Source organism: Pantherophis guttatus, chromosome 18, assembly GCF_059756535.1.
Source record: "Pantherophis guttatus breed Tessera chromosome 18, ASM5975653v1, whole genome shotgun sequence".
Classification (NCBI taxonomy): Eukaryota; Metazoa; Chordata; class Lepidosauria; order Squamata; family Colubridae; genus Pantherophis; species Pantherophis guttatus.
The window spans coordinates 5502762-5523422 of NC_142080.1; the positions used below are offsets into that span (position 1 = coordinate 5502762).

Here is a 20661-nt window from a genome sequence, read left to right on the forward strand (position 1 = left end):
TGTAGCGAAGGGCTTCTATTGACAAGAATTAGGGGAGCAAGAGAAAGGGGTCCGAAGGGGGAGACGCTGAGGGTCTTGGCCAGCAGGCTGGAAAAGGTCCGGCTGTAACCGGATTACTTGGCAGTTGTGACAGGAGGAACCGTATCCTTAATGGAGTCCAAGATTTCCGAGTGTGGTTTAGAGGAGGTGGGGTCTTTCTCCAGAATTGGGGTGCCCTTCTGTCGTAGACGGTCTTCGTACCTGGCTCTGTGGGGCAGAGGGGAAAGGAGGGTCAGAAACATTCCTCAAGGGCTCCCACTCGGCGGTCAAGAGCCCCCAAATCACCCGCCTTTAGCTGATGGTCTCTGGCGGGGCTGGCCTACAAGTCCCAGAATTCTCTGCCAGCACAGCTGATGGAGGGTGGGGGTGGGTGGGAGGGATGATCAGCGTTCCTAGAGAGGCCCCTCCCCTGCAGGACCTCAGTCAAAGGTGCCCCCAATGAGGATGTAGTAGTCGGAAATCTGTCTATTGATTACGATGGGTTCAAATGCTGTTATGGGTTTGTAACCAATGCAGAGGGGGCAGGGGAACGGAAGGGAAGGGAAGGGAAGGGAAGGAAGGAAGGAAGGAAGGAAGGAAGGAAGGAGATAAAGGGAAAGGAAGGAAGAAAGGAAGGAAGGAAGAAGGAGGGAAGGAAGGAAGGAGATAAAGGGGAAGGAAGGAGATAAAGGGAAAGGAGGGAAGGAAGGAAGGAAGGAAGGAAGGAAGGAAAGAAAAAGGAAAGAAGGAAAAAGGAAAGAGCAGAAGGGAAGGGAAGTGAGAAGGTGGGAGGGAAAGGGAAGGAGAAGGGAAGGGGGAGGAGGAGGGGAAGAGGAAAGATGGAAGTAAGAGCCTGGTGACGCAGCAGACTAATAGCCTGTTATTAACATTCAGCTGCCTGCAATTACTGCAGGTTCGAATCTCTCCAAGGCTCAAGGTTGACTCAGCCTTCCATCCTTTCTAAGGTAGGTAAATTGAGGACCCGGTTTGTGGGGGCAATAAGCTGACTTCGTATAAAATATACAAAAAAGAATGAAGGCTATTGCTTAGCGCATTGTAAGCCGCCCTGAGTCTTCGGAGAAGGGCGGCATATAAATCAAATTAAAAAAAAAAAAAGTAAGGAAAAAACATGGAAAGGAAAGGGAAAAGGTAAAGGAAAAAGAAAATGGAATTGAAGTGCCATCCTTTGCCACTGCAACAATTTTCTCAGCCCATGTTTGGAATCCATCTTTGTTTGTCTCGGTTAATTTTGGGGGGGATTTTTTAATTGTTTGCATAAAATAAAAATTGAAAGATAGATAGATAGATAGATAGATAGATAGATAGATAGATAGATAGATAGATAGATAGATATACCTGGCTTGCTCCTTTGCCTTAATAAGGGCCTGAGTGATCATGCGGTCTTTCTCGTCCATGAAGCTTGTGTGAAGTTTTGCGACCTGTCTGCACGAAAAATGGAAGACGTTCAGAGGCCAACACGAAACTGGAGAGACGGGGATATGCAGCAGGGAGAAAAGCAGAACTCTCACCTTTAGAATCCCTCCCTCCTTCCTTCCTTCCTTCCTTCCCTCCTCCCTCCTTCCCTCCCTTTCTTTTCCTTCAAAAAAAAAGAAGGTTTTTAAGAAGAGATTGGACAGCCACTTGTGTGAAATGGCAGTGGTGAGTTACCCCTGGTTCGGACCGGTTCGCAAGAACCGGTAGTAAAACCGGCAGGAGGCCCCGCCCACTGCCCCGGATGTCGTCATCAGCAATCTGCGCATGCAGATCCCCAAAAATGCATCCCCCAAAATGGCCTGAAAACAGCTGAAAATGGCCTGAAAACAGCTGAAAATGGCCTGAAAACAGCTGAAAATGGCCTGAAAACAGCTGAAAATGGCCTGAAAACAGCTGAAAATGGCCTGAAAACAGCTTGGAAAACAGCCTGAAAAGGGCCCCAAAGTGGCCTGAAAACTGCCTGAAAACTGCCTGAAAATGGTCCAATAAAAATCCTGAAAACAGCCTGAAAATGGCCCCCCAAATGGCCTGAAAACGGCCTGAAAACAGCCCGGAAAACAGCCTGAAAATGGCCCCCAAAATGGCCTAAAAACAGCCCAGAAAAAAATGGCCCCCAAAATGGCCTGAAAACTGGCCCAATAAACAGCCTGAAAACGGCCCCCAAAATGGCCTGAAAGCAGCCCGGAAAATGGCCTGAAAATAGCCTGAAAATGGCCTGAAAACAGCCCGGAAAACAGCCTGAAAATGGCCCCCAAAATGGCCTAAAAACAGCCCAGAAAAAACTGCCTGAAAATGGCCCAATAAACAGCCTGAAAACGGCCCCCCAAATGGCCTGAAAACTGCCTGAAAATGGCCCAATAAATCGGCTGAAAATGGCCCACAAAATGGCCTGAAAACAGCCTGGAAAACGGCCTGAAAACAGGCTGAAAATGGACCCATAAATGGCCTGAAAACAGCCTGAAAATGGCCCAATAAATCGGCTGAAAATGGCCCACAAAATGGCCTGAAAACAGCCTGGAAAACGGCCTGAAAACAGGCTGAAAATGGACCCATAAATGGCCTGAAAACGGGCTGAAAATGCCCCCCAAAATGGCCTGAAAACAGCCTGGAAAACAGTCTGAAAACAGCCCCCAAAATGGCCTGGGTTTTGGCCATTTTCCGTCGCTCCAGCACCTGCGAAGACCAGCTGTCAGGCGCGCCAGAAACCAGAAAAGCAGTTGGCGACAGCGCGTTTGCCCACAGAGAGGGCTCTGCGTTGCCACCTCTGGCACGCGTGCCATAGGTTTGCCATCACGGGGGTAGCGTCTCCTACTTGAGTAGTGGGTTGGGCTAGAAGACCTCTAAGGTCCCTTCTGACTCTGTTTTTTTATTATTATTATTATTATTCTTTCCAGAGAAGGAGATGCTTTCTCCACCCTCCTTCCTGCTCTGGGCTCAGTGTTCTCTTATCAGATGGTTGTCCAGGCTACAATGCCTTCCTTCTTCCGTCTCCCAAGGTCATTCACACAAGTTAAGGCCAACAAAGGGATGCCGGATGCCAACAGATGGAAAAAGCCGTCTTGAGCGAGCACCGATTGCTGGTGTCAGGCAGACATTCACCCAGCTGTTGGGGGTGAGATTTACCATCATTTGCAATTTTCTTTTTCCAGCAGGGGGGAGGTGGGGGGCATGTCGACGGGGCCGGTCTCCCCATCGTGCTGCTCACCGGCGTGCAAGATTTGATTCCATATGTTTCTTCCCAGCTCCCTTTTAAGCACTCATCGCTAGTTCGGGCTTAAGTGGAGTGTTTAATTGCCCGAGATTTGATTAGAGGCCGTTCCTGATTAATCTTTCCCTGGTCACAGCTGGCTAATGAGGCGAAGGATTAGAATAAAGAACCAGACGGCGGGTAGAGACGGGTTGGCAAGCTGCCGTGCCCGGGGAGGAGGTTGGGCGGGGGCGGTCGGAGGAGAAGATGCTGGGGGGAACAAATGTTGACGGAGCCTATGAGATCTTCACGGGCCTTTAAAACAAGCGGATCTGTATCCTCAAAGCCATTTTCATCCTAGATCAAGAAATCCCCAACCCTGGCAGTTTGAAGAGCTGTGGACTTCAACTCCCAGAATTCCCCAGCCAGCGTGTCACCTGTCGCCTTAATAATTCAGGGTAGGGGTGACCAACCTTGGCAGCTTTAAGACCTGTGGACTTTTAGTTGGAAGGGGTCTTGTAGGTCATCCAGTCCAACCCCCCGCTCAAGCAGGGGACCCCACACCATTTCTGATGGTCTCTTGTTGAAAGCTTCCAGTGATGAAGCTCCCACAACTTCCGAAGGCAACAAGGAAGGAAGGAAGGAAGGAAGGAAGGAAGGAAGGAAAAAGGAAGGAAGGAAGGAAACAAAAAGGAAGGAAGGAAGGAAGGAAGGAAGGAAGGAAGGAAAAAGGAAGGAAGGAAGGAAACAAAAAGGAAGGAAGGAAGGAAGGAAGGAAGGAACGAACAAACGAAACAAAAAGGAAGGAAGGAAGGAAGGAAGGAAACAGGAAGGAAGGAAGGAATGGAAAGAAGGAAACAAGAAGGAAGGAAGGAAAGAAGGAAACAAGAAGGAAGGAAGGAAGGAAGGAAACAGGAAGGAAGGAAGGAAACAAACAGGAAGGAAGGAAGGAAGGAAAAAGGAAGGAAGGAACGAACGAACGAACGAAACAAAAAGGAAGGAAGGAAGGAAGGAAACAAAAAGGAAGGAAGGAAGGAAGGAAGGGAAAGAAGGAAACAAGAAGGAAGGAAGGAAAGAAGGAAACAAAAAGGAAGGAAGGAAGGAAGGAAGAAGGAAGGAAGGAAGGAAGAAGGAAGGAAGGAAGGGAAGGAAGGAAGGAAACAAGAAGGAAGGAAGGAAACAAAAAGGAAGGAAGGAAACAAAAAGGAAGGAAGGAAGGGAAGGAAGGAAGGAATCAAGGAAGGAAGGAAGGAAGGAAAGAAACAAAAAGGAAGGAAGGAAAGAAGGAAACAAAAAGGAAGGAAGGAAGGAAACAAAAAGGAAGGAAGGGAAGGAAGGAAGGAAGGAAGGAAGGAAGGAAGGAAGGAAAAATAGCAATAGCACTTAGACTTATATACTGCTTCACAGTGCTTTACTCTAAGCGGTTTACAGAGTTAGCCTCCTGCTCCCCAACAATCTGCGTCCTCATTTTACCGATCTCAGGAGGATGGAAGGCTGAGTCAACCTTGAACCGGTCAGGATTGAACTCCTGGCTGTGGGCAGTGAGTTCGGCTACAAAGAACCATACCTGTATGATACGAAGTGAACCAAGAGGCTTCCAGACATGATCAGCAAACAGTACATCACGATCCTCAGGTTGCGTTGGTTCCTCCTCCTGAACTCGTGGTCTGCATACCACTCCGGGGGCGTTTTGTGGAATTCCTGCCAATACGCATCGTCCCAATATGGGTCCCAACCTGGGTTTCTAGGGGGGGAAGGAAGAGGGAAAAAAAATATCATGGATGAGAAGAAGGGGAGGGAAAAAGGACCTGGAGGTCACGGGTAGGAGGTAGACCACCCCCCCAAAAAAAATATTTTAAAAATACTTTTTTTTTTTTAACCCCAATACAGGTAAGTCCTCGACTTAAGACCCACAAGCGAGTCCAAAATCGCTCTTGCTAAGCGAGACGCTGGTTGAGTTTTGCCCTATTTTATGACCTTCCTTGCCACGGTGGTTAAACGGATTGATGCAGTTGTTTGGAGTAGGTGACAGGCAGTGGTGGGCTTCAAAAAATTTAGCAAGGGGTTCTCTGCCCGGTTGCTGGGTGGGTGTGGTCATGGTGGGCGTGGCCTAGTCAGCCTCCTGCACCACGGTGGCAGGGGGGGGGGCATTTTTGCCCTCCCTGGGCTCCGGAGGCTGACTCTATTCTTTCCTTCTTAATTCTATTCTGTTTCTATTCTATGTCTATTCTATTTCTATTGTCTCATTCTTATCTATTCTATCCTATCATTCTTAATTCTATTCTATTCTGTATTCTATTCTATTTCTATTCTATTTCTATTGTCTCATTAATTCTATTCTATTCTATTCTCTTCTACTCATTTTCTCATATTCTATTCTATTCTTCTATTCTATTCTATTCTATTCTCTCTTCTCTTCTATTCCATTCTGTTCTATTCTATTCTATTCTTATCTTATGTTATATTCCAATATTATTCTATTCTATTCTATTCTATTCTATTCTATTCTATTCTATTCTATTCTATTCTATTCTATTCTATTCTATTCTATTCCACCAGGCTGGGTTAGCAACATAATTTTAAATTGGATGTTTTAAATTTTTGGGGTTTTAAATTAAGCCAAATTTATTTAATACTTTTAAATTATTTTAAATTGATGTCTATTCTGTTTTTAAATAGGCTGTACACCGTCCTGAGTCCTTCGGGAGAAGGGCGGTATAGAAATAAAATTATTATTATTATTATTATTCTATTCTCTTCTATTCTACTCTATTATTCTATTCTATTCTATTCTATTCTATTCTATTCTATTCTATTCTATTCTATTCTATTCTATTCTATTCTATTCTATTCTAATCTATTTTCTATTCTATTCTATTCTATTCTATTCTATTCTATTCTATTCTATTCTATTCTATTCTATTCTATTCTATTCTATTCTATTCCATTCCATTCTACTCTATTCTTCTCTTCTCTTCTCTTCTCTTCTCTCCTCTTCTCTTCTCTCCTTTTCATTTTACATATGAATGAGCCTTTAACCTCTATCCACTATCAAGTCCCTTTTTTTTCCAGGGCTGTTGTTGCAACTTCGAAGGGCCACTAAACGAATGGTTGTAAATCCGAGACTCCCTGCCCTGCACTTAACTCCCTGTGTTTACTTACCGTCCCGTTTCTTGAAAGTGATCGGAATTAAAAGGGTCTTCAGATGAACGCCTGCTGGAGCTTTGATGCTCCCGGGACTTCTGGTTCCTTGGCTGGCGATGGATGTGAAGATCGCCGAAGGGGTCTCGGGTCTTCTGGATGGTTTGCTGGGCATCGTAAACCCGGCGGCTTTTCTCTTTGCTCAAGGTGTTGTAGGCTTCGTTCAGCTTGACGAATTGGCTGTGCAGCTCGGGGTTAGTGGGGTTGCTGTCAGGATGGAGCTGCAAATGGAGAAAAAAAAAGGGTGGGGGGGAATCCTAAATTAGAGACCTAATTAGGTCTCTCAACCTAATGTCAGACGGATTCCTCAAAAAACAGTTTATTGGATCATCAGTCACATCGTCCAATCGAGGTGCTGCGCCGGTTGCTTGGTTACTTTGCTCCTCCTCTCCTCAGCCACTTGTGGGAATGACCTTGGTTCCCACAAGAAAAACTTTTTGCTTTGACTGCAAAACCCCAGCTAACTAATATTTCCCCCCCCCCCCTGTCCCCTCTTCTGCCTTGTAGCGACCCTGAAGCCACAAAGACGGCCTTCAGCCAGGTCTGCTTCAGGGTTGACAGCTTGGCAATGGGAAGATGGGTGGAACTTCAACTCCCAGAATTTGTCCAGGATGGTATATAAGGACTCTTGCTTGAGCGAAGGGTTGGACTAGAAGACCATGGGGGTGGGGGGGGGAAGGGGGGTGGCTGCAATGACCGGTCATTAAGTGTGAAAAACAATTGTAAGTCCCCTTTTTAGTGCCGTGATAATTCGTCAGTGTGAAAAAACGGTCACTAAATGGACTGTTGTAAGTCGAGGACTACCTGAAAGAAGAGATTGGGCCATCGAGAATGTGAGCTGCAATGGGGGAGGAGGGGGAGGGCTTATTCTTATACAATTTGGGGATTTTTTTTAAAAAAAAAAACCTCTTATTTTATACTTTATAAACGTGCTTCATTTTGGACGAACAGATTGCGAAGCTCGGCTGAGTTTGCAGTAACGGCTGAATGGACTCGTTCGATTCCGGAGGGAGCTCTATTTACTTTATAAAAGACTGGAACCCTTTGTAGATGCTTTTGCCAAGGATCGATAAACGCGAACGGCTGATTAAGGGATTCATTGATTAAAGGGGTCGGTTGATAGGAAGAAAGCAACTGTAACACGCAGCATGGGAGGGTAGAAACAGCAATGGAGAAGATTGCAAGTTGCTTTTTAGATATTTTTTTAATGTGTTTTTCTTATTCTTTACTGGTTTTTTTAACCCTTTTATAGTTTTTTTCTCTTTTGTTATTTCTTCTACGTTTCTGTAGTTTTAAAGTTAAGGTACCAAGCTAGAAAAAGGGAGACCGGGAATTCTAGTCCCCGGCAGAGATACGAAAGCCTGATAGGTGACTTTGCGTCAATCACCAGGAGACTGTGAGTTCTAGTCCTGCCTTAGGCATGAAAGCCGATTGGGAGGATTTGCACCAATCGCCAGGAGACTGTGAGTTCTAGTCCCGCCCTAGACATGAAAGCCAGCTGGATGACTTTGCGTCAATCACCAGGAGATAGTGAGTTCTAGTCCTGCCTTAGTCATGAAAGCCGATTGGGAGAATTTTCACCAATCATCAGGAGACTGTGAGTTCTAGTCTTGCCTTAGGCATGAAAGTCAGCTGGGTGAATTTGCGTCAATCAGCAGGAGACGGGGAATTCTAGTCTTGCCTTAGGCATGAAAGTCAGCTGGGTGAATTTGCGTCAATCAGCAGGAGACGGGGAATTCTAGTCTTGCCTTAGACACGAAAGTCAGCTGGGTGAATTTGCGTCAATCAGCAGGAGACGGGGAATTCTAGTCTTGCCTTAGGCACGAAAGTCAGCTGGGTGAATTTGCGTCAATCAGCAGGAGACGGGGAATTCTAGTCCTGCCTTAGGCATGAAAGCCGATTGGGAGAATTAGCACCAATCACCAGGAGACTGTGAGTTCTAGTCCCGCCCTAGACATGAAAGCCAGCTGGGTGACATTGGCCCAGTTCCTCTCTCTCTCAACCCAACCAACCTCACAAGGTTGTTGTCGCTGGGAAAAGAGGAGTAGACAGGTGTGCTTGGATATATTCACTGCCTTAAGTTATTTGAAGAAATACTATACCAGGTAAACAAACCATAGAGGCGCACTGACAGAACCTGCTAAACTAAACATGTGAAAATGGAATCAACTTAATGTGCTTAATATGATCCCAGCAATGTGGTGAGTTTATGATTCAGTCTACTGTGCAAAAAGCACAATTGTGCGAACCCAGTCGTTCTGCCGGGCTTCTCATTCAGCGTTCCTGTGCCAAGCGTGTTTTGTGAACCCGGCAGCTGTGGCGAGTTTGCGATGCAGTGTATATTGTGGAAGCGGAGAAAAAAAAAGAGGATAAAACAGACAAAACGGTCCTTTGTGTCTTACGCAGACGCTAACACTGTGAGCTTGTTTCCCCGAGCTGTGCTACTGCATCGAGGCAGTGTGAAACTCACGGAACAGCCCCGTCGATTGTGCAATAGTTTTTAGCTCGTCCTTCCCCAGTGCCAACATTGTGCCTGACCCGAGAGAGAAATAATTCAGAATACGGGCAAGAGAGGGGACCTGAGGGGAACTAACTGTGGGCCTCTCCTTGATACTCTGGAATTAAAAATCAAATCGGAGAAGTGTGGAAGAGGAGGAGGAGAAGAGGAGAAGGAGGAGGATGGGAGGAGGAGGTGAGAAGAGAAGATGGAGAAGAGGAGAGGAGAAGGAGGAGGATTGGAGGAGGAAGCGAGAAGAGAAGATGGAGAAGAAGAGGAGGAGGAGGAGAGGAGAAAGAGAAGTATGGGTGGAGGAGGCGAGAAGAGATGATGCAGAAGAATAGGAGGAGGAGAGGAGAAGGCGAAGGATGGGAGGAGGAGATGAGAAGAGAAGATGGAGAAGAGGAGGAGGAGGAGAGGAAAAAGAGAAGGATGGGAGGAGGAGGCGAGAAGATGGAGAAGAAGAGGAGGAGGAGAAGAGGAGGAAGATGGGAGGAGGAGGAGAAGAGGAGGAAGATGGGAGGAGGAGGAGGCGAGAAGAGGAGGAGGAGGAGGAGAGGAGGAAGAGAACAGAAAAAGAAGAGGAGAAGAGAAGACGAGGAGGAGAAGGGGAAGAAGAAGGGAAGAGGGAAAAAAAAGACATATTTACAAAGTGACTGGAGAAGTTTCATCACCAACCGTCTGGTCCAGTTTATTGCCTAAGAAACGATGCTTGATGAACTCAAAATCTTTCTCCAAAGGGGCCAAAAGAGAGATTTGAGTGGGCAGACCTCCAAGGATGGGGGGTGGCTGGGTGGGTGGGTGGGTGGGAGGGCAAGGAAGCAGGGGAGAAGCTAGCTAAAGGCTGCCAACCCTTCTCGGGGAAGGCCTGGTGGCCCTTGGAGACCAGTGAATAAGCACCAAGAAATAGTGGCAAAGGTTTTGCTAGAAGAGATTCAACAAAAGGCCACGAGGAGCAAAAGCGCTTTATTCCGCCAACCAACACCCATTGGTGCAGAGGTCAGCTTATTTTTTATTATTATTAAATTGATAAGCCAGCCATCTCACCCGTCGGGAGATGCTAGGCACCTTAGGTAAAGGTTCCCCTCGCACATATCTGCTAGTCGTTTCTGACTCTAGGGGGCGCTGCTCATCTCCGTTTCAAAGCCGAAGAGCCAGCGCTGTCCGAAGACGTCTCCGTGGTCATGTGGCCGGCATGACTCAATGCCAAAGACGCACGGAAAACGCTGTTCCCTTCCCACCACAGATAATCCCTCTTTTTCTACTGGCATTTTTTTTTACCTGCTTTCGAACTGCTAGGTTGGCAGAAGCCGGGACAAATCACGGGAGCTCACCCCGTTACGCGGCACTCGGGATTCGAACCGCTGAACGGCCGACCCTTTTGATCGACAAGCTCAGCGTCTTTGCCACTGAGCCGCCGCGTCCCCTTAGGCACCTTACCACAAGGTAAAAAAAAAAAAAACCAACTATATAAAACAAAATATTAAGATAGTAAACCGTAGTATAAGATAAGAAATTTTGAGAGAGAACAGTGAGAACAATTCATTCAAGAGATTGGCATTTGTCCCGAATAGTATAGGGTTTCCTGCTTAAGGGGGTTGGACTAGAAGACCTCCAAAGGTCCCTTCCAGCTGTATTCTGATTGATTGATCTGATGGATGAATTGACAGGGATACAGAGGAACTGCTTGCCTCTAGAAATTGTGGATGCTCCATCACTGGAGGTTTTTAAGAAGAGGCTGGACAACCATTGGACCGAAGTTGTATAAGGGCTCCTGCTTGAACAGAGGGTTGGACTAGAAGACCTCTGAGGTCCCTTCCAGCTGTGCTGTATGTTCAAACCAATCAATGCCTACAAGCCCAGACAGATCTTCCTCTAGGGAAGTCCACGGGGGTATTTGTGGTTCAAGGCTGCCCTCTTCAGGAAAAAGCCAAAAATTTGCAAACTGGCTTTCACAGACTGGCTTTAACTAGGTTTTAAACTAGTTTAACAACGTTTCGAGTTCTAGCCGACGGCCACTTGTTTTAGCCCTGGACGTCAAATCTGAGCTTTTGAAAGAACCCGAGAAGGTTTGAGGGACACTTTTTTTTTTTTTTAATTTGATTTATATGCCGCCCTTCTCCGGAGACTCAGGGCGGCTTACAGTGGGTTAAGCAATAGCCTTCATCCTTTTTGTATAGTTATACAAAGTCAGCTTATTGCCCCCACAAACTGGGTCCTCATTTCACCTATCTTAGAAAGGATGGAAGGCTGAGTCAACCTGGATTGATTGATTTTTTTATTTACGTTTATAATACATTTATTCCATGTATTTATATGCCGCCCTTCTCCGAAGACTCAGGGCGGCTTACAATGCGTTAAGCAATAGACGTCATACTTTTGTATATTTATACAAAGTCAGCTTATTGCCCCCACAATCTGGGTCCTCAATTTACCTACCTTAGAAAGGATGGAAGGCTGAGTCAACCTTGAGCCTGGCGAGATTCGAACCTGCAGTAATTGCAGGCAGCTGGTCTTAATAACAGGGTGCTTTAGACCACTGTACTACCAAGGCATTTGACTCTGCATCGTAAGCTTTGTGGTTTCATCTGACATTTTCAACACAGAAGGAAAGCAGAAAGCGGGAAAAATGCTGATCAGCTTTCGCACCCGTGCCCGGATATTTTGATGCCATTATGGCCATAAGTCAAGGACTACTTTATACCAGCTTCTGTTAATCTGGTCCTTTGGTCTTTAACTGGCTTCAAAACTAGGTAAAAAGGTAAAGGTTCCTCTCGCACATATGTGCTGGTCGTTCCCGACTCTAGGGAGCGCTGCTCATCTCCGTTTCAAAGCCGAAGAGCCAGCGCTGTCCGAAGACGTCTCCGTGGTCATGTGGCTGGCATGACTCAACGCCAAAGGCGCACGGAAAACGCTGTTCCCTTCCCACCAAAGGGGGTCCCTATTTTTCTACTTGCATTTTTTACCTGCTTTCGAACTGCTAGGTTGGCAGAAGCTGGGACAAGTCACGGGAGCTCACCCCATTACGCGACACCAGGGATTTGAACCGCTGAACTGACAGCCTTTCGATCGACAAGCTCAGCGTCTTAGCTGCCGAGCCACCGCGTCACTTCAAAACTATCTTGTATTTATTAATTCATGTATTATGAATTTTGGCTTTCCGTTAACTCCCATCAAATGGGCCCGGGGTTATTTTTAAAACACCAATTTGATCAATACTGTCCCCAATGTAAACCCATCAAGCCAACCAACGCACGACAATAAAACCGTATAGAATCTTATCCCATGGGCATCCTGCATAAATAATATAGAGTCCTTTTAAAAGGTTGCTCAACTTTCCTTTGAAAGCAGCCGGAGAGGCAAAAAAGAAAAAAAATGTACGTTGTGCATTGTGCAAAGTCTGCTTTTGAGACCGCCTTAAATAGGCAACTGGTCACAACCAAACTTATCCCAGTGTTCCAAAGGCGGGTCCTCTTCCTTCCCTGCCCCCACCGCACCCAGAATGGAAGCTTACCTGTTTTGATTTCTTAAAAAAGGCTTGCTTGATCTCCTTCGAAGTAGCATCCTGTTTGATCCCCAGAACTTCGTAGTGGCTAATATGCCTAGCTGAAGACCTAGAAAAACGACAGTTACTCTGCTGAAAATGACAGCGTAGAAAAGTTAGAGAAGGTCAATCTGGGCTTATTTCAAACAGGGTTTTGTTAAACCAAAATCAATTGTGAAGTTGAAAAGTCTAGGAAGGTGGGGCCTTTACCTATTGTTGTATGGCTGTGGTATTATTATTATTATTATTATTATTATTATTATTATTATTATTATTATTATTATTATTATTATTATCCTTCTTTTCTTCTTTACTACCCTCTCTTATTGGTATTATTACTATAACTGATTATTACTACTTGCTACTTTGCATGTACACTCAGAGCTTGGTGCACCGGAGACAAATTCCTTGTGTCTCTTTGGCAGTTCGATTCTCACCAGGCTCAAGGCTGACTCAGCTTTCCGTCCTTCCGAGGTGGGTAAAATGAGGAACCGGATTGTTGGGGGCAAGAGGCTGACTCTGTAAACCGCTTCGAGAGTCCCGTAAAACACTGTGAAGCGGTATATAAGTCTAAATGCTATTGCTATTGCTAGTCCCTCTGACTTGAACATACAATCTTAACACTGAAATGGTTTTAAGTGTGAGAACTGGTTGTAAAAGTCACTTTTTTCCAGTACCGTTTTAACTTCAAACAATCATTACGTCGTGCTGGCACAGTGGTTAGAATGCAGTATTGCAGGCTAACTCTGCCCACTGCCAGCGGTTCAATCCTGACCGGCTGAAGGTTGACTCAGCCTTCCGTCCTGTAAGTAAAATGAGGACCCAGATTGTTGGAGGCAAAAGGCTGAATCTGTAAACTGTTTAGAGAGGGCTGTAAAGGACTGTGAAGCGATATATAAGTGCTATTAAATGAGAGGTTTGTAAGTCGAGAACTACCTATATAGAAAAGATTTACAGATCAGTACTTACACCTATTACAAGTACATTGTTTTTATTACTAGATTTTTATCACACATACAAATACACACATATATAAATCATGTTTCCCTGAAAAGAAGACCGTCTTATATTTTTTGAATCCCGAAATAAGCGCTTGGCTTTATTTTCAGGGAGGTCTTATTATTTGGGGGCGCATGGAGCAAGACGGGGCTCCTCTTGCCGTCTTACCTGATTTCCAGCTCTGTCTCCCTAATCAGAGGAAATGGAGGGGACTGGCTGCACATGTAGTTAAATATTTTCGGGGAGGGCTTATTTGGGGGGGGGCCTTATTTTCGGGGAGGGCTTATTATCCGGGGAGGTCTTATTTTCCGGAAAATACAGTGTGTGTATCTATATCTATATCTATCTATAATTTATATTTCGCTGATAAAGAAATAAAGGGACACTAGTATAGATCTATTTCAAGCTATTTAGCTCTCATCAGTTAGCAATACCCTTACTTGGATTCGAACTTGGGCTGCCTGTATGTTAGGCAGTTGTATTAACCTCTGAGCCACAAGTTCTCCTCTCTTCATCATCTTGAGCCAAGGGAGAGATTAAGTGTTTTTCTATCGAGACACCTGGTCTACCCCAGCATGTGGGAGGGAGCATATTGCATCCCTTTCGCCTTTCAGCTCCAATCCAGGAGCCCTCAAGCAGTTGCATTCACGACAAACCATTTTATACCAAATTTATATTTTGCTGATAAAGAAATAAAGGGAGACTTGTATAGATCTATTTCAAGCTATTTAGCTCTCATCAGTTAGCCATACCCTTACTTGAATGCGACTGCTTGAGGGCTCCTGAATTGGAGCTGAGGTATACCAGGTGCCTTGATAGAAAAACACTTTATATATATGTGTGTGTGATAAGATAAAAATCTAGTAATAAAACTAATGTGTACTTGTAATAAGTGTAAGTGCTGATCTGTAAACCTCTTTTTGTAATCTCCACTTGTAATCAGTCTCACGTTACTGGCATCTGCGTAACCAACCTCTTCACTGCCTTTCCCCCACTTCCCCTCAATTTAAACCTATCACTTGAGCCACTTCACTACCTCTGACGTAGTAGTTTACCAAAGCTTATACCTTTCAATATAATTTGTGTGTCGGAAAAGGTGCTTCCCCCCCCTCCCCCTCCAGAGTCTTATCAGTTCAAAGTGCCTGAATTCATTGCAAGAAAAAGACTCACCAGGAGTAGATTGCGGAAGTAAAAGCCCGATGTCGGGAATTTTGACAACGTTGGCAACAGCGACAAAGGAAACACAGATTAGTCAAGGCCATTTCTTGAAACCCCTTCTCCTGTTCTCATCCTGTCAAATGGAATGAGGAAAGACAGAGGGAGTCATTACAATGTAAGCAACTGGTCAAAGTTTATATATTTACAGCGCTTGTGGTTTTTGAGGGGGGTGGGCGTCTGTATAGTACAAAGGTAGTCCTCGCAATTGCAAAGGAGCCCCAATTTTCTGTCAACTAAGCGAGACGGTCGATAAGCTTTGCCCCGTTTTATGGCTTTCCTTGCTACAGCTGTTGCCATTATTAAGTTGTTAAGTGAATCTTTGCTTGCAGAAGGTCGCAAAAGGGGGATGGCGTGATTCCGGGACACTGCAGCCGTCGTAAGTGTGAGTCAGTTGCTTAGCGTCCGGATTTTGATCAAGTGACCATGGGGGATGCTGCGACAGTCGTAAAGTGTGAAAAACAGTCGTAGAGCATGGAAAACGGTTGTAAAGTGTGAAAAATGGTTGTAAAGTGTGAAAAATGGTCATAAAGTGTGAAAAACAGTTGTAAAGTGTGAAAATGGTCATAAAATGTGTGAGAAAAATGGCTGTAGAGTGAAAAATGGTCGTAAAGAGTGAAAAATGGTTGTAAAGTGTGAAAAAAGTTGTAAAGTGTGAAAAATGGTTATAAAGTGTGAAAAATGGCCATAAAGTGTGAAAAACAGTTGTAAAGTGTGAAAAATGGTCATAAAGTGTGTGAAAAACGGTTGTAGAGTGAAAAATAGTCGTAAAGAGTGAAAAACGGTCATAAAGTGTGAAAAACGGTCGTAAAGTGTGAAAAAACGGTTATAGGTCATTTTTTTTCGGTGTTGTGACTTTGCACGGTCACTAAATGAATGGCTGTAAATCGAGGACTACCAAAGGATACAAACAAAGACCCAGCTAAAGGAAGAAAGGCTCAAATTGCAAATTTTCTTAGCCATCAAAGCAAAATCAAGGGCACAATTTGTCCCCTTTGCAATTTGTCCTGCATTAAAGATGGATGAGTTTTTAGAGGACGAACTGAGTGGCCTTTTTGACGGCAACAAACCAAGATAGAGCCCATAAATAATTGGGATGGCAGTCAGCCGGGTGACTACAACTCCCATCGCTCGGCTGAAGAATCCTCCTTAAATGGGATATAAAAACATTAAGGGTTAACCATCGGAGGGGCGGAACCTTAAGGAGCCTGGCTGCTATTTCCGGGGGGGAAGAAATTATAGGAAGGACCCTTACGGCAGAAAGCCACCTTGGGAACCCGGAAGTGCAGCGGAAGGAACGTTCCAAAACAATCCGAAGAGAAAACCGGAGAAACGGGTCAAGGGACGTTTTGATATCCGCTCGTCCTTTAAAAAAACAAAAACAAACAAACCCCAAACTGCAGCCATTCCCAACTGCCGGAGCAAACGCGGGAAGGTGACTGAGGTGGAGAGGGGGGCAGAAAAGAGGGACGGGCAATGAGGGGGGGGGAAACACGGCGGTTACCATAGAAACTCACCAACGGGTGCGTCGACTTCGGCGGCCATTTTGTTCTCCCTGCCGCGAGTCCCGAAGGGAGGGAGAGAGGGAAGGAGCGACATCCGGGTACTCTCGAAGGATTCCCGCTCTTGCCTCCAAAGGGGCTGGGCCTACAAGTCCCAGAATTCCTTGCTTCGGGGTGGGGGTGGGGGGGCGTAGATGTATCAGGTTGGGATGGAGGGACAGTTATTATTATTATTATTATTATTATTATTATTATTATTATTATTATTATTATTATTATTAATTATTAATTATTATTATTATTATTATTATTATTAATTATTATCATCTTTTTCTGAAGTTCTCATTAGGATGTTAGATACCAAAAAACAGGTGTATGTTTCCCTCATGGTTTGGTGAAAAGGTGGAGTTATGCACCCAAATACATCATACAGGGTGTTCAATGAAAAGCTAGACTGGGTTTTTTTCTTGACCTTAGCAAGAATTCCCAGAATTCCCCAGCTGGCATGCTTTAAAAGGTATGGAATACAACTCCCAGAATTCCCCACATGGCATGCTTTAAAAGGTGGGGACTACAACTCCCAGAATTCCCCACATGGCATGCTTTAAAAGGTATGGAATACAACTCCCAGAATTCCCCACATGGCATGCTTTAAAAGGTATGGAATACAACTCCCAGAATTCCCCACATGGCATGCTTTAAAAGGTGGGGACTACAAGTCCCAGAATTCCCCAGCTGGCATGTTTTAAAAGGTGTGGACTACAAGTCCCAGAATTCCCCAGCTGGCATGCTTTAAAAGGTGTGGACTACAAGTCCTAGAATTCCCCAGGTGGCATGCTTTAAAAGGTTGGACTACAAGTCCTAGAATTCCCCAGCTGGCATGCTTTACGGGTTGTGGACTATAAGTCCCAGAATTCCCCAGTTAGCGTGCTTTAAGATGTGTAGACTACAAGTCCCAGAATTCCCCAGCTGGCATGCTTTAAAAGATGTGGACTACAAGTCCTAGAATTCCCCAGCTGGCATGTTTTAAAAGGTGTGGACTACAAGTCCTAGAATTCCCCAGCTGGCATGCTTTACGGGTTGTGGACTATAAGTCCCAGAATTCCCCAGTTAGTGTGCTTTAAGAGGTGTGGACTACAACTCTCAGAATTCCCCAGCCAGAAGTCCACACATCTGAAAGGTTGAGAAATACCTAAAGCACGTTAAAAATTTTAAAATGTAGGTTATGTTTAAGTGAAACAGCCCAGCAATGTTCTGAGACGTAGTGGTCTCGGGACCCTTTTATATTCTTAAAAATGATGGAGCCCCTCCCAAAGAGCTTACATTTATATATACATATCAGTTCAGTTGATCAGTTTTTGCTGAGACATTTAAAAATATTTATTTATTTGACTTCATGGAACCCCTGAAAAGGTCTTGGGGTCACCTTGAGAATTACTGCATTAGACCATGTCAAGTTTTATACCTGCCTATATATCCACAGACCTATTTGTATGCATATAAATTGTATTTCAGGTGAAAGGTAGACCAAGTCTAGTTTAATATACAACCACATTCACACACATATTTTATATATTTTGATGTAATAGGCAAAAAAACTAAACAATGTCACATTTATGCACAATACACATACACGGTGAAATGCTAAACGATGAGATTTTACAGATGCACGCAAACATACCCATTTTAGATGAAAGATCAAATTTACACACACACACAACGTATGCTAGATTTAAATTGTCAGGTATTTTATATGTTTATCTATGGAGGGGTATATATTTGTGTGTGCCCGTGTACATGCTTAGCTCCTTTTCTTGCCTGCTTACAGATCCGAAAAGCCTGCGTGATTTTCGAATAAGCCCAAATGATCCTGACGTCATGGGTGTAGGTCAAACTTTAAAGCAGAAGATTGGGGGGGCCAAGCGACAATGGGCAGCCGGGGGTCTATCAAATGCACAATTGTCCCCTTCCTCCAGACACTGAGGGGGTCTCCCTTTTTAACAACAGCCAAAGATGCCCGAAGCCAAGTCCCGACTCGACTTGAATCGAGCCCCAGTGAATGAATCTTCGCTTTGTGCAAAAGGGGTTTCCCCCGCCCCTACACACAAAAAAAAACTAAATTGAAAGATGCCAATTCGAAAGGTTGAAAGGCGAGGGAACAGCTGGCTGTGGGATCTCTTGCCAGGCCTGTGGGTCTTGATTTGAGAAAGATATTACAGATGCTTTTGTAAAGTTGCTGGGCAAAAGGGCTCATATTTGCTCAGCTGTGAAATATATGGGAAGGGTGCCAGCAGCCTTCCAGTGAAAATGTGCCAGGGACCCCAACCAACAAAACACACTTTTGTCATAGGTGTGACAGTGACGTCTATCTTTCACTGAATGGACTTTCTATTTTATTTTATTTCATTTTTGAATGGGTTGTGGTGGTGAGGGGGTTTCCTCCTACAAAGGGCCCAGTCAGGACAGTTTAGGAAAAACGGTGTCAAAAGGGAAGTATGTTGTTGCCAAACAGAAATGCCAATTTTTTTCCATGGTATGAAAGAGAGGCAAAAGATTAAAAAAACCGTGGCGGAAATTGATGCTTCATGCTCCAGGCTCCAAGCTGAGAATGGCCTTAGATCAGGGGTTACCAACTTTTGCAGGATTTTGAACCCCTGGAAATGAGAAATCAGTTTGTTTAAAAAAAACAAACCCCCCCACAAAATTACTTTATTGGCATCAGGATTGGTCAAGAAATAACCACGCTATTGACTTTTAAAGATTCCATTTTAATCCATATAACACAGGAGTTCTCAAATGTTTTGGTCTTCCAGTGATCCATAGTGGCTTTGCGCAGGTAACGTGAGGAATGGACTTTAGGAGCCTTGCCAATTTTTTAAAGCAGAATTAAATCCTGCTTCGGTTTTATCTGGCTGAGTTCACAGCTGGTTTAAAGAGATAAAACAGAGAGCAAAAACAGAAGGTGTTTTCACCAGCTCTTGCCCTTTGCCTGTGCAAACCCAATTCAGTTTTTTTTTAAATTTATTGTAACCCAAGAAAGGAGAATATTTGTAGCTCAGGGTTGAAATGAGGGGTTCTTGGTGCTCTCTGAGCTTTGTGGTTTTCTTGAAGACGTTTCGTTACCCAGCTAGGTTACATCATCTGTGCTAGAAGGGGCATCTGGAGCAAACCCCTCTCCCTTCTAGCACTGATGATGTAACCTAGTTGGGTAACAAAACGTCTTCAAGAAAACCACCAAGCTCAGAGAGCACCAAGAACCCCTCAAATTGTTACCCCTCTCCAAGTTGACCTTTATGTCTGTCTGTCTTGTTTGTCTGTCTGACAACCCTTCCATAGCATCTGATTTTGACATTTTGTATGAAAAGTCGCACTCTTAAATCAGGACTGTTTTTGTTAAGTTATAGGACTTTGGTGAATGCCCAGCCGTGCCAACCTTTGGAGCCGATCCGTTGTGGACTCATCCTGCAAATGGTCGTATAAAGAACTGATAACTGAAGATACAAAGCTTTCTCTGATTGTTTTTGCAAGATGGATTCGCCACAACGTGAGAATTTTCCTAATACTTAATAATTCATTATACACAGTATCTGGGTTGAGCATAGATAGTAAGTCAAAATCCCCAATCTTGTTGTGGCCCGCCAGCAGTTAGCAGAGCTGACAGCAGATTCGGATAGTGAGGAGGTTGGGGAGGAACCTTCCTTCCTTCCTTCCTTCCTTCCTTCCTTCCTTCCTTCCTTCCTTCCTTCCTTCCTTCCTTCCTTCCTTCCCTCCTTCCTTCCTTCCTTCCTTCCTTCCTTTTTGTTTCCTTCCTTCCTTCCTTCTTTCCTTCCTTCCTTCCTTCCTTCCTTCCTTCCTTCCTTCCTTCCTCCCTCCCTCCCTCCCTCCCTCCCTCCCTCCCTCCCTCCCTCCCTCCCTTCTTGTTTCCTTCCTTGTTTCCTTCCCTTCCTTCCTTCCTTCCCAGTGGGGAGCAAGAGGCTGACTCTGTAAACCGCTTAGAGAGGGCTGCAAAGCACTGTGAAGCGGTATAGAAGTCTAAGTGCTACTCCTTCCTTCCTTCCTTCCTTCCTTCCTTCCTTCCTTCCTTCCTTCCTTCCTTCCTCCCTCCCTCCCTCCCTCCCTCCCTTCCTTCCTTCTTGTTTCCTTCCTTGTTTCCTTCCCTTCCTTCCTTCCTTCCTTCCTTCCTTCCTTCCTTCCTTCCTTCCTTCCTTCCTTCCCAGTGGGGGGCAAGAGGCTGACTCTGTAAACCGCTTAGAGAGGGCTGCAAAGCACTGTGAAGCGGTATAGAAGTCTAAGTGCTATTGCTATTTAAAAACAAAACCACAAAAATAAGCAGGAGAAACAAGAGGTGATAGAAGTTGGTCAGCCTGGTTTGGACTTCAGTCTACCAGGGTCTCTTTTTCCTTCCTCCAGTTCATATAAGCCCCCGCCCTCAAATCTTCCCACTGAGATTAACATGAATTAGTGCCCATTACAAATCAGATTATACGCATCCAGTGTTCGCGCG

The 20661-nt window shown here is 44.9% G+C and overlaps 2 protein-coding genes across 5 annotated transcripts in view; one reads left to right on the plus strand and one right to left on the minus strand.

The window, feature by feature from the left end:
• DNAJC4 (DnaJ heat shock protein family (Hsp40) member C4) lies at positions 1-16259 on the minus strand. 3 transcript variants are annotated; one of them, XM_034429005.3, is made up of 7 exons: positions 16173-16259; positions 14611-14731; positions 12412-12511; positions 6362-6621; positions 4767-4943; positions 1375-1461; positions 1-246 (listed from the first exon to the last, which is right to left on the minus strand). In XM_034429005.3, the coding sequence occupies exons 2-7, from the start codon at positions 14700-14702 to the stop codon at positions 114-116; spliced, it is 849 nt and encodes a 282-aa protein (XP_034284896.2). In that variant the 5' UTR covers positions 14703-14731; positions 16173-16259; the 3' UTR covers positions 1-113. The 3 variants fall into 3 exon arrangements, with proteins under 3 accessions (XP_034284896.2, XP_034284897.2, XP_087737001.1); XM_034429006.2 differs by lacking the exon at positions 16173-16259 and adding an exon at positions 15911-16021; XM_087880875.1 differs by lacking the exon at positions 16173-16259 and adding an exon at positions 15924-16020.
• The window catches only part of NUDT22 (nudix hydrolase 22), a 14062-nt gene continuing 9382 nt past the window's right edge, over positions 15982-20661 (plus strand). For both annotated transcript variants that reach the window (XM_087880873.1, XM_087880872.1), the window contains exon 1: positions 15982-16090. The gene's annotated coding sequence lies outside the window, so the exon portion shown is untranslated. The remainder of the gene's footprint in view (positions 16091-20661) is intronic.